Source organism: Myxocyprinus asiaticus, chromosome 10, assembly GCF_019703515.2.
Source record: "Myxocyprinus asiaticus isolate MX2 ecotype Aquarium Trade chromosome 10, UBuf_Myxa_2, whole genome shotgun sequence".
In the NCBI taxonomy this organism is placed as follows: domain Eukaryota; kingdom Metazoa; phylum Chordata; class Actinopteri; order Cypriniformes; family Catostomidae; genus Myxocyprinus; species Myxocyprinus asiaticus.
Genome location: NC_059353.1, coordinates 36,850,490 through 36,865,033, shown reverse-complemented (window position 1 = coordinate 36,865,033; position 14,544 = coordinate 36,850,490). Strand labels below are relative to the sequence as shown.

Below are 14,544 nucleotides of genomic sequence, written 5' to 3'. Positions count from 1 at the left end.
TTCCAGCAGGATTTGGCACCTGCCCACACTGCCAAAAGCACCAAAAGTTGGTTAAATGACCATGGTGTTGGTGTGCTTGACAGGCCAGCAAACTCACCAGACCTGAATCCCATAGAGAATCTATGGGGTATTGTCAAGAGGAAAATGAGAAACAAGAGACCAAAAAATGCAGATGAGCTGAAGGCCACTGTCAAAGAAACATGGGCTTCCATACCACCTCAGAAGTGCCACAAACTGATCACCTCCATGCCACGCCGAATTGAGGCAGTAATTAAAGCAAAAGGAGCCCCTACCAAGTATTGAGTACATATACAGTAAATGAACATACTTTCCAGAAGGCCAACAATTCACTAAAAATGTTTTTTTTTATTGGTCTTACGATGTATTCTAATTTTTTGAGATAGTGAATTGGTGGGTTTTTGTTAAATGTGAGCCAAAATCATCACAATTAAAAGAACCAAAGACTTAAACTACTTCAGTCTGTGCGCATTTAATTTATTTAATACACAAGTTTCACAATTTGAGTTGAATTACTGAAATAAATGAACTTTTCCACGACATTCTAATTTATTGAGATGCACCTGTGTGTATATATATATATATATATATATATATATATATATATATATATATATATATATATATAAGATACTAACAAAAGCACCATTGGCCAATCATTATTTCAGTACTTGAGTACTTTTAAATCAGTGCAAAAGAGAGTGAGCAGGTCCTGTGATTGGATCTGAGTGGGCTGAGAGTGGTTGTTTCCTTGTTGCAGTATCTTGGTTTTTCAGTGCCTTTAGTTGGCTGCACCTTCTTAGGATTCATGAGTTACTCTCACACCCAGAGAGGGTGATAATGAGATTGGCTCTGGGCCATCAAACTCACCTTTTTACTAGCTGTGACATGTCAGCTTACTGGTACACACACTGACTGAGGTATGCATGAGGGGATACATGCATGTTTTACTACTTTTTGTTTAATTGCAACAGCCTAAATCGCCTCTGAGGTGAAGTGCCATGTAAACAAATATTAGTAAATAAATTGTAATACTGTTGCTTCAGGCCAGGTGGGCAATTAGTATAGCTCAGCATTTTATTAGAGATTTATACATGTTGTTTGATCTAAACTTGTTTTTACCATCTTCAAGCCTATTGTTATTTATTTATTTACTTTCATTAATAGAGGGCATATGTCCATTCAAACAAAAGTAAAAAACATGCTAGTTAACATTATATAAAAGATCAAAAAGTAAGCAGTAATTTAGCAGATGCTTCTACCCAAAGCGGGGAAAACAAACACCAAGAAATGGCAACAGGGTTAACACACAGATCCAACAAAACCCAATGACTGTTGGAAGTTGGTGTTTGATGCCAATTGCTGAGGCAGTGTGAACTAGCCTTTACAGTACACAGTAGAGTAAAAAAAAAAAATCAAATTATGACCAAGTGTAACAATCTTACAAAACCTGTCAAGAAAATTGCTTGGTCAAATTTAACCCCAAATGAATGCAAAAAATAAAAAAAATAAATAAATAAAATGTGGCTAACATATAGGACCATTTAGCTTTTTAACAATATTTTCAGGACACTTAAAGGTGCTATAAGCAATTGTAGCCATTCTGGAACTTACACCAAACTAGCAGTTGAATTAGCCATGCCCCCTCTTTCCAAAACTCTGGATTCCAAAGACATGCATACACACACAAACACACCAGAGACCATTGTGTTGGAGCAGATGGAGGGTGATGGGTCCCCCTGAGCATTTTGCCCTCTGACCCTGAGCATTTCGATGGGACCAGGACACTGTACCGGCACTTATACGAACATATATGTGCTGCCTGGTTAAGACGCACAATGATTGACAGGCAGAAAGTCTTCTGATTGGCTAAATAAATGATCTGACTATGGCCCGCAGACATCTTTTCTCCCACTGTTAACCCAGCCTAGGGCTGTTACAGAGAAAGGTGTGATATATTTAATTACATTTAATACAGTGATATCTGACAGGATATTGAGGCATTTTCTCGCATTACAGTAAAAAAAAATTGCTGTACAAATAATTTTTCACTAAAATCTGTGAAAATGAAAGGCAGTGCTAATGGAGTACTACTATTATGTAAAAATACTTCATCTTCATAAATACTATGAATTGATTTTTTATTTTTTATTTTATTTATTTTTTTCAGATTGAGGTAGTTTTGGGGGTTAAAGTGTCCTGGAAATAGAAATAATCGTGAAAAGTCCCGAAAATAATAATGTATTATATAGAGTATACTGTAACAAATAATATCAGAATGTAAAACATGTATTAAGCTTTAATATTACATGCAGTTTTGATTATCAGGTGAACATATAAAGTTGTAAGGATGTTTGGAATTATTTACTGGAAAAAACTTCAATTTGGCCTCCCACCTTTAAATTAAGTTAAGTAGCATGTTTCATTTTACATGAATGTTGATTATAAGGTTTTCAAACGGTACGATACACAATCAATCACCTGAAAAATGCTTACGGTCATTGCTTCTACTGTACCTATTGAGAGGATCCACCACGATGGCTCTAGGGTGAGACATGTCTCCTTCCAAAAGAGTCTTTCTGGTTTCTGATGCCCTCTCCAGCCTGGCCACACTGATGGTTTTTCTGTAGCCATCATTTGTCCAGTACAGATTATTCCCAATCCAATCCACTGAAATACCCTCCACATTATCAAGATCTGTATGTGCACACAAAATGTAATTGAATACACTGAAAAGCATGCCGTTATCAACTAATTTACTAGTTACTTTTGGTTATGGGTAAGATAACATTATAAGATTATCTTTTCAACAAATACAATTTCAGTACAATAGCATACAACAGAATGACTGTATGCTAGTGAGTACAAATATTTTTATAATCACCGTCTTTCAGAATTGTCTCTCGATTGCTTCCATCAACTTTTTGCCGCCCTATCAAAAAACTTGTAGTGTCAGCAAAGTATATGTTTCCAGTTTCAGCATGATAGTCAAGAGCTCTTGGATTCACCAAGTCCTCAATTGGAACCATGTGCTCATTGCTAGACTTCACATTCATGTCCAGACCACAAATTATCCCAGGTCGTCCCTTTCCATAGAAGAGGAAAAGATCATTCTTGGGTTCTGTGAAGGTACAGATAGAAAGTGTTAACAAAAGTACCTTACTATACTACATTATATGGCCAAAAGTAAGTGGACACCCAAACACCACATGCATAAGTGCTTATTGACATTTAATCTCAAAATCATGGGCATTAATAGGGGATTGGTTCTTGCATTGTCTAAGGAGATTTAATGGCTATATGTAATGGGGGTATCTGAAATAGCCAAACCCATTAATTAGAAATAGGTGCCCATATACTTTGACCATGTAGTGTACATCGTACTTGGTTTTAAAAATCAGTTATGTAAAGGTCTACAAAGCCAGATATTGGCAATCAACAGGCAAGCTCACAAAGTTGAAAAATGAATAGAGCAATCAGTCCCACTTAGCATCTCCATGCAAAAATTATCTTGATTAGATTCATTTGTCAGGCCCCAGCAATGATATTTTTGTTCATTGGGACTCTGTTTGAACATTAAATATCCTGTTGTCAGATTTACAAAGAGGCACAACAGAAGCCAAGGTTGTCCATGGGCTTGAACCAAGCTCTTATAAATTAGCATCTAGACACAGGGGGAAGAACGCAAAGGGCAGCCCAGACTGTCTGTTGTGCTGTAGGCCTATGGGATATTGGGTAAAGAGAGGAATCTTGGCTCAACGTCAACCTTTCTCATGAGACTAAACCAGTTCAGGTGAGACCACACAAGCAACATTTCAATTTATCATTCTGAGAGTGAGAGCTCCACTACCTTGAAGACAATGAAGCACTTTGAGACCTAGACATCAAACAACAAGGAGGCTATTGGATGAAGTCAGCCAGAGTCATTTAGCATAGTTTCTCATCAGAGGTAAAAAAAAAAAAAAAACGAATGAAGGAAGATGAGACTGTTTGAACATACTGTAGCCATAGTGATATGAGGTTGGGAGGGTGTACAGGTAGAACATCTGGGTGGAGGTATCAATCAGAAATGTCTCAGGAAGCAGATCATTATTTCAGTTCAGGACTATCATTAATTGACCCATAGCTTTTATTGTCAACTAAGTAAATAGTCCATTGATCAGGAGGGTCTATGTATAGAGGAAAGAGTGGAAATGGCAGTAACGGCTGTAATGAATCATTGTATAAGGCAGTCAATAAAATAACACCACAACTATGTGAGCCAATCTCCTTAAAACTTCATCTCTATCTCTGTCAATCTGAGTCAGTGCCAAGACACAGAGCTAATACAGAACCCCTCAATCTTCCCGCTTAATAGTGTAACAACACACACATTTCAATTCCAACTCTAGATAGCTGACGTGAATCAAATAAACCAAACACATATTCCATCACCATTTACACAGGGATGCCGTGACCTAAAGTGTCATAAAATCATTGTCTGGATTTATTTTACTTTTGTGGCCGAGAACAAATATACATTTTATAAATATTTTAAACAAGCAAATCTTTGAGAAAACATATTTTAATCAGATCATTCCCCGATTTTTCTTTCTTTTTTTTTTTTTACAATTGAATTTCCATGACCTTCCAGACATTCATGGTTACTGGATAAGGATGTTTCAGAAATCATTTTATAAAGATATCTTGAGTTGATATTTATTTGAATGTAACAATATTGTGAATTAGCATTCAATTACATTGTATTCTATGTGTTCAAAGTCTCCAAAAAAGACCCTGCATGAATAAACTAATGTTATGATCCTGGCATGTTTTTCTTTGCATAAGCACTAAGAGCAATATCTAGTCAATGAAATTTTAACAGCAGAGCACAAAAAGTATATTTACTATAACTATATAAAGTAATATACAATGTGCATTTTCCATATTTTACTTATTTCCATTACTTTTCCAGGGCTGGAAATCTCAGTTTTAAAATTCCTTAAGATATTCCCAATTTCCATGACCGTGGGAAGCCTGTAGACTGACTTCCAACACCCCAGGAAAAGTTACTGTAAAAAGTTGTAAGGTGGACTGACTTTTGCAGGACTGGCCATCACTTCCAAGAGTGAATCCGGTGCGACAGCGGCAGCTCCGGGATTTGTAGCTCCCGCTGAGAAGGCAGATGTGCGTGCATCCTCCTGCCTTACCATAAGGGTCAGCCTCACACGCATGGCCCTTGACTGAGGAAAGGAAACTAGTGTCACATACATAGTCAACACATTCTTAATGTAATTTAACAAAGTAGAACATGTTCCTAGATCAATATCCTTTTGGTCTTGGAACTATATTCCCATCAACTAATCATCTTAGGGTTAGGGGTAAGGGTTAGAAAATTCTTATCATCCTATCATTCCCCTCTATTTTTTTGTTTAATTTTTATTTTTTTTATTTTTTTCTGTAGGAAATCTCAGCCTTTGGTTTATATATATATATATATATATATATATATATATATATATATACTGGTGGCCAAAAGTTTGGAATAATGTACATATTTTGCTGTTTCGGAGGGAAATTGGTACTTTAATTCACCAAAGTGGCATTCAACTGATCACAAAGTATGGTCAGGACATTACCGATGTAAAAAAACAGCACCATCACTATTTGAAAAAAGCCATTTTTGATCCAATCTAGACAGGCCCCATTTCCAGCAGCCATCACTCGAACACCTTATCTTTGAGTAATCATGCTAAATTGCTAATTTGGTACTAGAAAATCACTTGCCATTATATCAAACACAGTTGAAAGCTATTTGGTTCGTTAAATGAAGCTTAACATTGTCTTTGTGTTTGTTTTTGGGTTGCCACAGTATGCAATAGACTGGCATGTCTTAAGGTCAATATTAGGTCAAAAATGGCAAAAGAAATAAACAGATTTCTCTAGAAACTCATCAGTCAATCAATGTTTTGAGGAATGAAGGCTATACAATGCTTGAAATTGTAAAAAAAAAACGAAAAAAAAAAAAAAACTGAAGATTTCATACAAAGGTGTACACTACAGTCTTCAAAGACAAAGGACAACTGGCTCTAACAAGGACAGAGATGTGGAAGGACCAGATGTACAACCAAACAAGATGATAAGCATATCAGAGTCTCTAGTTTGAGAAATAGATGCCTCATTGAATTATACCTGCTCAACACCAGTTTCATGTACAACAGTAAAGAGAAGACTCAAGGGTGCAGGCCTTATGGGAAGAATTGCAAAGAAAAAAGCCACTTTTGAAACAGAAAAAAAAAAAAAAACAGTTAGAGTGGGCAAAGAAACACAGACATTGGACAACATATAATTGGAAAAGAGTGTTATGGATCTTAACCCCATTGAACTTTTGTGGGATCAGCTAGAATGCCAAGGATCTGCAAAGCTAGTATATATATATATATATATATATATATATATATATATATATATATATATATATATATATATATATATACACACACACACACACACACACACACACACACACACACACACACACTGATAAGCCAAAACATTATGACCACCTGCTAAATATACCGTTGGTCCTCTGCATGCCACCAAAACAGCACCGACTGTGGCAGACCAGGGTGGCCACAGGCCATCAAACAAAAACGAGCTGCTTGAATTTTTGCGCCAGGAGTGGCATAAAGTCACCCAACAGCAATGTGAAAGACTGGTAGAGAGCATGCCAAGACACATGAAAGCTGAGATTGAAAGTCAGGGTTATTCCACCAAATACTGATTTCTGAACTCTTCCTAAGTTAAAACATTAGTACTGTATTGTTAAAAAAATGAATATGAACTTGTTTACTTTGCATTATTTGAGGTCTGAAAACACTGCATATTTTTTGTTATTTTGACCAGTTTTCATTTTCTGCAAATAAATGCTCTAAATTAGAAAATTTTGGAATTTGGGAGAAATGTTGTCAGTGCTTTATAAAATAAAAAAAATAAATAAAATGTAAATTTTACTTAAGCACATACCTATAGATATTAAATCCAGAGAAACTGATAATTTTGCAGTGGTCTCTTAATGTTTTTTCCAGAGCTATATATATATATATATATATATATATATATATATATATATATATATATATATATATATATATATTGGAACTTTTATTCACCAAAGTGGCATTCAACTGATCACAACGTGTCAGTCATATACAATATAGTCAGGACATTAATAACATTAAAAATTACTATTATAAAAAAAATAAAAAATTAAAAAATTAAACTACTTCAAAGAGCTATCATCAAATAAATCCTTCATGTGCAGCAATGACAGCTTTGCAGATCCTTGGCATTCTAGCTGTCAGTTTGTCCAGATACTCAGGTGATATTTTACCCCACGCTTCCTGTAGCACTTGCCATAGATGTGGCTGGCTTGTCGGGCACTTCTCACGCATCTTACAGTCTAGCTGATCCCAAAAAAGCTCAGTGGGGTTAAGATCCATAACACTCTTTTCCAAATATCTGTTGTCCAATGTCTGCGTTTCTTTGCCCACTCTAACCTTTTCTTTTTGTTTTTCTGTTTCTTTGCAATTCTTCCAATAAGGCCTGCACCCCAGAGTCTTCTCTTTACTGTTGAACATGAAACTGGTGTTGAGTGGGTAGTGATGAAGCTGTCAGCTGAGGACATGTGAGGCATCTATTTCTCAAACTAGAGACTCTGATGTACTTATATTCTTGTTTAGTTGTACATCTGGGCATTCCGCATCTCTTTCTGTCCTTGTTAGAGCCAGTTGTCCTTTGTCTTTGAAGACTGTAGTGTACACCTTTGTATGAAATCTTCAGTTTTTTGGCAATTTCAAGCATTGTATAGACTTCATTCCTCAAAACAATGATTGAATGAAGAGTTTCTAGAGAAATCTGTTTCTTTTTTTGCCATTTTTGACCTAATATTGACCTTAAGACATGCCAGTCTATTGCATACTGTGGCAACTCAAAAACAAACACAAAGACAATGTTAAGCTTCATTTAATGAACCAAAAAGCTTTCGATCAAAAAGTGTTTGATATAATGGCAAGTGATTTTCTAGTACCAAATTAGCAATTTAGCATGATTACTCAATAATAAGGTGTTGGAGTGATGGCTGCTGGAAATAGGGCCTAGATTTGATCAAAAATGACTTGGTGATGGTGCTATTTTTTTACATCAGTAATGTCCTCATTATACTTTGTGATCAGTTGAATGCCACTATCGTGAATTAAAGTACCAATTTCCTTCCGATACAGGCAAAATCTGTACATTATTCCAAACTCTTGGCCACCAATCTATATACTGTATACACTACTGGTCAAAACTTTTGAAACACTTGACTGAAATGTTTCTCATGATCTTAAAAATCTTTTGATCTGAAGGCGTATGCTTAAATGATTGAAATTAGTTTTGTAGACAAAAATATCATTGTGCCACCATATTAATTTATTTCATTATAAAACAATTTAATAAATAAATATATATATATATATATATATATATATATATATATATATATATATATATATATATATATATATATATATATTTTTTTTTTTTTTTTTTTTATTTAATTGATGACTTGGACCAAATAATAAAGAAAAGCAGCCAATAAGTGCCCAACATAGATGGGAACTCCTTCAATACTGTTTAAAAATTATCCCAGGGTGATACCTCAAGAAGTTGGTTGAGAAAATGTCAAGAGTATATGTCTGCAAAATATATTAAACCCCATGCATATATTGAACTATTTACTGCCAACCTTATGTCTTCATTTGTTTTTGCAGCAAGGTGAATACAGTGTGTGTCTTGATAATGACAAAGCGGCTCTTATGTAGCAATATGTTAATTTACATAGAACCAAAACTTTAAACCTAAACTAACAATAAACTACTCTTGCTGTCTTGAAAACACTATTTTCCCTTAGTAACTGCAAATCTCATTGTGATATGTAGCGCTCTATTTCATGTTTAGTCTGTTTTCTATGCATAGCCTGACTTGGACCTGAAACACAGACATGTTGATTGTTTTATATTGTACATGTAAACATTGTTAAAGTCTTATAATAGAGACATAAGATTAAGGTTAAGATTGCTACAATGGGTGATGCATAAGATGCATATTGAAATCTGACACCTCTACATTTTGTTAGGTACAAACAAGCAATTTAAACCAGCCTAACATATACTTTACCTTTTGGTTGACTTAGCTTGTGGTAAACCCGTATTGTTTTCACATTTCCTATGCTGGTTAGAGTCTCCGGGTCTGTGACATTAAACCGATTTATCCGTAAGATGTCTACAATCGCTTCACTGGAGGGTTCCGAGCGAGTTGCATACACGTAGTCTTCAAAGACAGCTAATCCATGCAGGTGGGCCACCTACAAAAAGGAACATTGACTACTTCAGTTTGTTTAGAAGGCTGAGAAGCTATTTAGTTAGATACAAATTAACTGGCACACTCAACAGAAAACAGAACACTACAGATGCATTCACTGGTATCTGCTTGTGTTTTCAACAATCAAATTAGCCTTTAACTAAAGCTGTTATTAGCTCTAATTCGACATGGCACCAAACCACAATGTTTTGGCTTATATCACTTTTACTAACAGTTACAAACATAAAACGGGTACTGAACTATTTAATATTGAATGGAAAGCACATATTTTTGGACTGAAACCTTGCTGAATATAACTAAATCCTGTTTGTTTGCATGCAGGACTTTAGGCAGGGTCATCCAGTGTGCACATGTTCCTCTGGGGACACCTCGACTGTATGCACTACTCTAGCCTACATGCTATATGACACCTAAGTGACAGGAGCAGACAGGGACCACTGAACCTTACCCACAAACACATGCACAATAAAATGCACTGGGCTTCACCTAAACCCACAGGATAAAAACAACATATCCTCTCTTTCATTGCTCAAGAGGTAGCATCAAAGCCAGGATAATGTTTAACTCCTAATGCTATTCAAGTTTAAACTGATAAAAGAACTCCACCACGGCAAAGTACAGTGACTTCAAAAAGTATGCGGCACCCCTCCCACGGAGGGATCAGAGGCAGCCTTAAAATAATTTAATATTATTATTATTATTATTATTATTATTACTACTACTACTATTATTATTTGCCCTCTTCCTCATCCTCCAACCCCCTCCCCCTCCCCATTCTTAATGAATTGAGTTTATTATTATTATTGTCATTATTATTTGTTGTTTTAACTATTGTTATATCTGATATACATTTCTAGATGTTCTTTTGTTTATATGCCTCCACCCCAACACCCAGATACACTTACACACACAAACACACACACACACAAATATATATACATACAGGAGACAGGAGACTTGTCATGTTGGCCATTGGCATGTATGTTTGTTTGCCTTGGTTATTTTGTATTTGTTACATATAAATACTCTCACATTCTTTGTTTGCATAATAAAAAAATAAAAAAATAAAAAAAGTATGTGGACACTTAAGCTACATTTAAATGTATGAATTATCATTCACATTTGTGCATTTTGCAGACACATTTACAGTATTTCCCAAAGTGACCTACAATATAGTACATTTAAGGTATACATTTTATCAGTTTGTGTGTTCTATGGGAATTGATGACCTTAGTATTGCTAGCACGATTTTTGAACAGCATATTTTTTTTAATACATTTTTTATTATTATTAAAAACCTTACAAACCTTCGTTAAAATACATTTCACTTGGTATGCGTGACAAGGACGAGGGTGTGGCCGGGCCGTAAAGATGGATGCCTGGCGCTGAATCATCCCAATCAGCTGGGAGAGAGATAAAGAGGACCGGGATGGGAGGACGCCAGTTTGAGAGAAAGATGCACGCGGAGTTGTGTATGTGTGTCAGTGTTTTATGTTGTGTTTCAGTTGGAAGTGTCTGTGTTGTAATTACATTTTGTGAGTGTTCATCCGGTTCCCGCCTCCTCCTTTCCATTAAGAAGAGACCTTTCATACTGGTGCCGAAACCCAGGAGCCAGAGGAAGATCACTGCCATGGATGCCTCACCTCTGGAGGACGTTTCCGGACACTCACCAGCATCCACCAGTCACAGCATCAGGCCCTCCTTGAGCTGCGCACTGAAAAGGAGCCCAAGCGCATACCCTTATTATGCCCAAGCGGAGGACCGGCAGGTGCTCCGGAGCTTACTACCCCAGGAGGGGGCTGCTGCCGCGACCCCAGACCCCGCCCCATGTTCCGTTCATCAAGATGGGTCACTAAGATGATCCGGAGGTCTTCCTGGAGCTCTTTGAGTGGACGGCGGGTGCCTGAAGATGGCCGAGCAACCAGTGGGCAGTCCGTCTAACACCACTGCTGTCTGGGGAAGCCAAACTCATGGCACAGCAGTTACCCACCGAGAACCTCCTGGTTTACACTGCCTTAAGAAGAGCCATCCTGCAACAGGTCAGCTGGACCCCTGAGCAACATCGCCAATGCTTTCGCTCGCCACCCATTTGTCTTCGCCCAGCAGCTCCGGGACGCCTGCTGGAGGTGGTTGCTGGCTGAGCAACACGACGTTGGGACTGTGATCGATCTGGTGGTACTGGAGCAGTTTATCGCTTGACTTCCGAGAGGGATGGCGGAGTGGGTCCAGTGCCACCGCCCAGCGACATTTCAAACAGCCATCCAGCTGGCAGAGGACCACATGGTGGCGTATTCAGGAGCCGGCGAGTCCCTAGACCCTTCTCTCTCTCTCTCTCTCTCTCTCTCTCATTCTCTGTCCTGACTCCTCTCCCCTGTATGCTTTTCCTGCCTCGGCTTCCCCGCCCTTAGAGGATTCCCTACAGGGGATTTACTTCTGGAGCAGACGCAAGACGAAACTCACCTGTTTCTGAGCGTCCCCTTGTTTTGGGCACAAGCCTAAAAGGACATACTCAAAATACAATGGCTGTAGTTCATCCCCACATTGTATTAGAGGCATAATTTGGTCTCTTTTGAAAGGAAACTCTTGGAAGTTTGTTGTTAAAAATGAAAATTAATAAAATTCATGAAACATTGTTTTTTAGAAAAGCTAAAATGTATTGTAAAGTGATCAGCTATTTTTTTTTTTTTACATAAATATTTATATGAAATAACATATAACACTGACATTGTTGATGCATATATACATAATGGAGCTAAGCCACAAGTCTGATAATGTTCTATTTCAAATTTGAGGATGATAAATTTAAAACTCTTAGTTATATTAATCATTTTCCAAGACCATGTCTTGTGATTCTGGATGCAAATAGCATTAGCTGTTAGCATTAGTGCCTAAATACAGAAATGTAAGCATTACAAAATAAACATTATGTTGTGCATATATTTCACTTCCAATCATAATCAAGTTTTTATAGCAGTGTGTTTTAATGATCTCATGTGGATTCCAATCATATAATGAGGCAGAAAGCAGATTATTGGCAGATGAAGATGTGTACAGCTCTTCTGCAGTTACAGCTACAGAACTGTCAATAATCATATACAAATACCAGAGACTGCATGGTCATAATAGACAGACCATATATTTTTGTAATTGTCTATTTATTTACAATAAGCCTCAGCAGTCAACTGATTCGTTTTAGGCTTGATACGTAATTTATCCTACTATGATATGGAATGGGGAAGTCCCTGTCATGTGGGCACTGAGGTATGCATGATGTTTTAATATGATTTTAGTGTGATAATCATTTAATAATCTTATCGGTGTAAATTTATATTCAATATTAAAACATAATGCCAGTTAACCCTGTAATCCCCAAATTGGATATAACTTTACACAGATAAGGCTTGTGTAACGGTAGCCAGCTGGTAGGTAGCTATGTAGTATGTAAACCTCACTCCCCTGACCTTTAGCCTCCTTGTTAGAGCACCCACCTCCCATGCCGGAAATGCCAGTTCGAATCCTGTTCGGAGTGGGTCGAGCAGGACTGGTCACAATTGTAAGGGATTTATCTTTCTAAAATCATGTTAACAAGCAAAATGTTTACGTCTTGTGGCTATATTTTTGAAATGGTGTGTATTTGAATGTTTATATACTTGCCTCAGTTCTTCCATTGCAGGTGCCTTACTGTAACTGCAATTTATGCTTTTTTTTTTTTTTTTTTTACAAATTTTGTGGTTATGAACATTATGCCACAAATGCTGTTGATTAAGCTTCAATGGGAACAATCCTTAGGACAGCTCACCCAAAAATGATAATTCTCTCACCATTTACTCAACCACATGCCATCCCAGATGTGTATGACTTTCTTTCTTCTTCAGAACACAAATAAAGATTTTTAGAAGAATCTCACAGCTCTGTATGTTCTCACAATGCAAGTGAATGGTGGCCAGAAATTTGAATCTCCAAAAATCACATAAGACATAAGACTCCACTGGTTAAATCCATATCTTCTGCAACTATATGATAGGTGTGGGTGAGAAACAGATCAATATTTAAGTCCTTTTTACTATAATTTCCACTTTCACTTTTACTTATGTTTTCTACTTCTTTGTGCATATCGCCACATACTGGTTGGGGGTGGTTGAAGGTGGAGATTTAAAGAAAAAAAAATACTTAAATACTGATCTGTTTATCACCCACACCTATCAAATCACTTCAGATGATTTGGATTTAACCACTGAAGTTGTCATGTGTATTTTGTTGATTCTTGTATTTCATGTCTTTTATTTTGAAAATTCTAGTTCCTGTTTCATGTCATGTGGTTCCCTTGTCATGTGATTTCATGTTTTCCCTCCATGTTCATGTGTCTTGTTTTCAATGGTTGATTGTCTTGTTATCTTGTTTAGAGTTCTGTTTGTTCATTGGTTTGTTCCCCCATGTCCATGTATTTAAACCCTCATGTTTTCCATTGTCCTTTGTCAAGTATTGTTGATGTAATGTATGTTTAATAGTCTAGTCATGCCATGTTAAGTTTAGTCAAGTTCATGTTTATGTTTTGTTCAAGTCAAGTTTAGTCTAGTTAATTTTTTGTTTTTGTTCACGTTTGGAGTAATGGTTATTGGATTTCACGTTTGTTAATAAAATGCACTTGGGTTCATCGCACTACTTCAATTCATCTTTGTCTTCATCATTGCCAGTGCCAGCAGCTTCATTACAGGAATACTTGACACAACCATGAACCCTGTAGTTCTACTCCTACGCCTACATCAGGGGAGTCATCCCCAAGAGGATTATGTCGAGGACTTCTGTGCTCTGGCCTGCTAGGTGAACTTTAATGAGGTTGCCCTAAAAGACATTTTCCGTTTTGGACTAAGTGAGCCAATCTCCACTTTGATGCCTGGCGGTAGCAGTTCCCTCAGCCTCGCTCAATATATCGACCTTGCCCTGCAGATCACTGTTTCTACGTTCACTGTGGGGGAGGCGGATGCCGAGCCGGAGTTTCACGTCATGGCTGCCGAGCCAGAGTTTCACGTCATGGCTGCCGAGCCAGAGTTTCACGTCATGGCCGCTGAGGCAGAGTTTCACGTCATGGCCGACGAGCCAGAGTTTCACGTCATGGCCGCTGAG

The 14,544-nt window shown here is 37.2% G+C and overlaps 1 protein-coding gene across 1 annotated transcript in view; it reads right to left on the bottom strand.

The window, feature by feature from the left end:
• Window positions 1-14,544, bottom strand: part of LOC127446903 (low-density lipoprotein receptor-related protein 1B-like) — a 491,131-nt gene that overhangs the window by 228,516 nt on the left and 248,071 nt on the right. The window contains exons 9-12 of the mRNA XM_051708221.1: window positions 9,217-9,403; window positions 5,097-5,240; window positions 2,903-3,139; window positions 2,535-2,715 (exon numbers count right to left, since the gene is read on the bottom strand). Of these exons, the coding sequence (XP_051564181.1) occupies window positions 2,535-2,715; window positions 2,903-3,139; window positions 5,097-5,240; window positions 9,217-9,403 (749 nt within the window). The remainder of the gene's footprint in view (window positions 1-2,534; window positions 2,716-2,902; window positions 3,140-5,096; window positions 5,241-9,216; window positions 9,404-14,544) is intronic.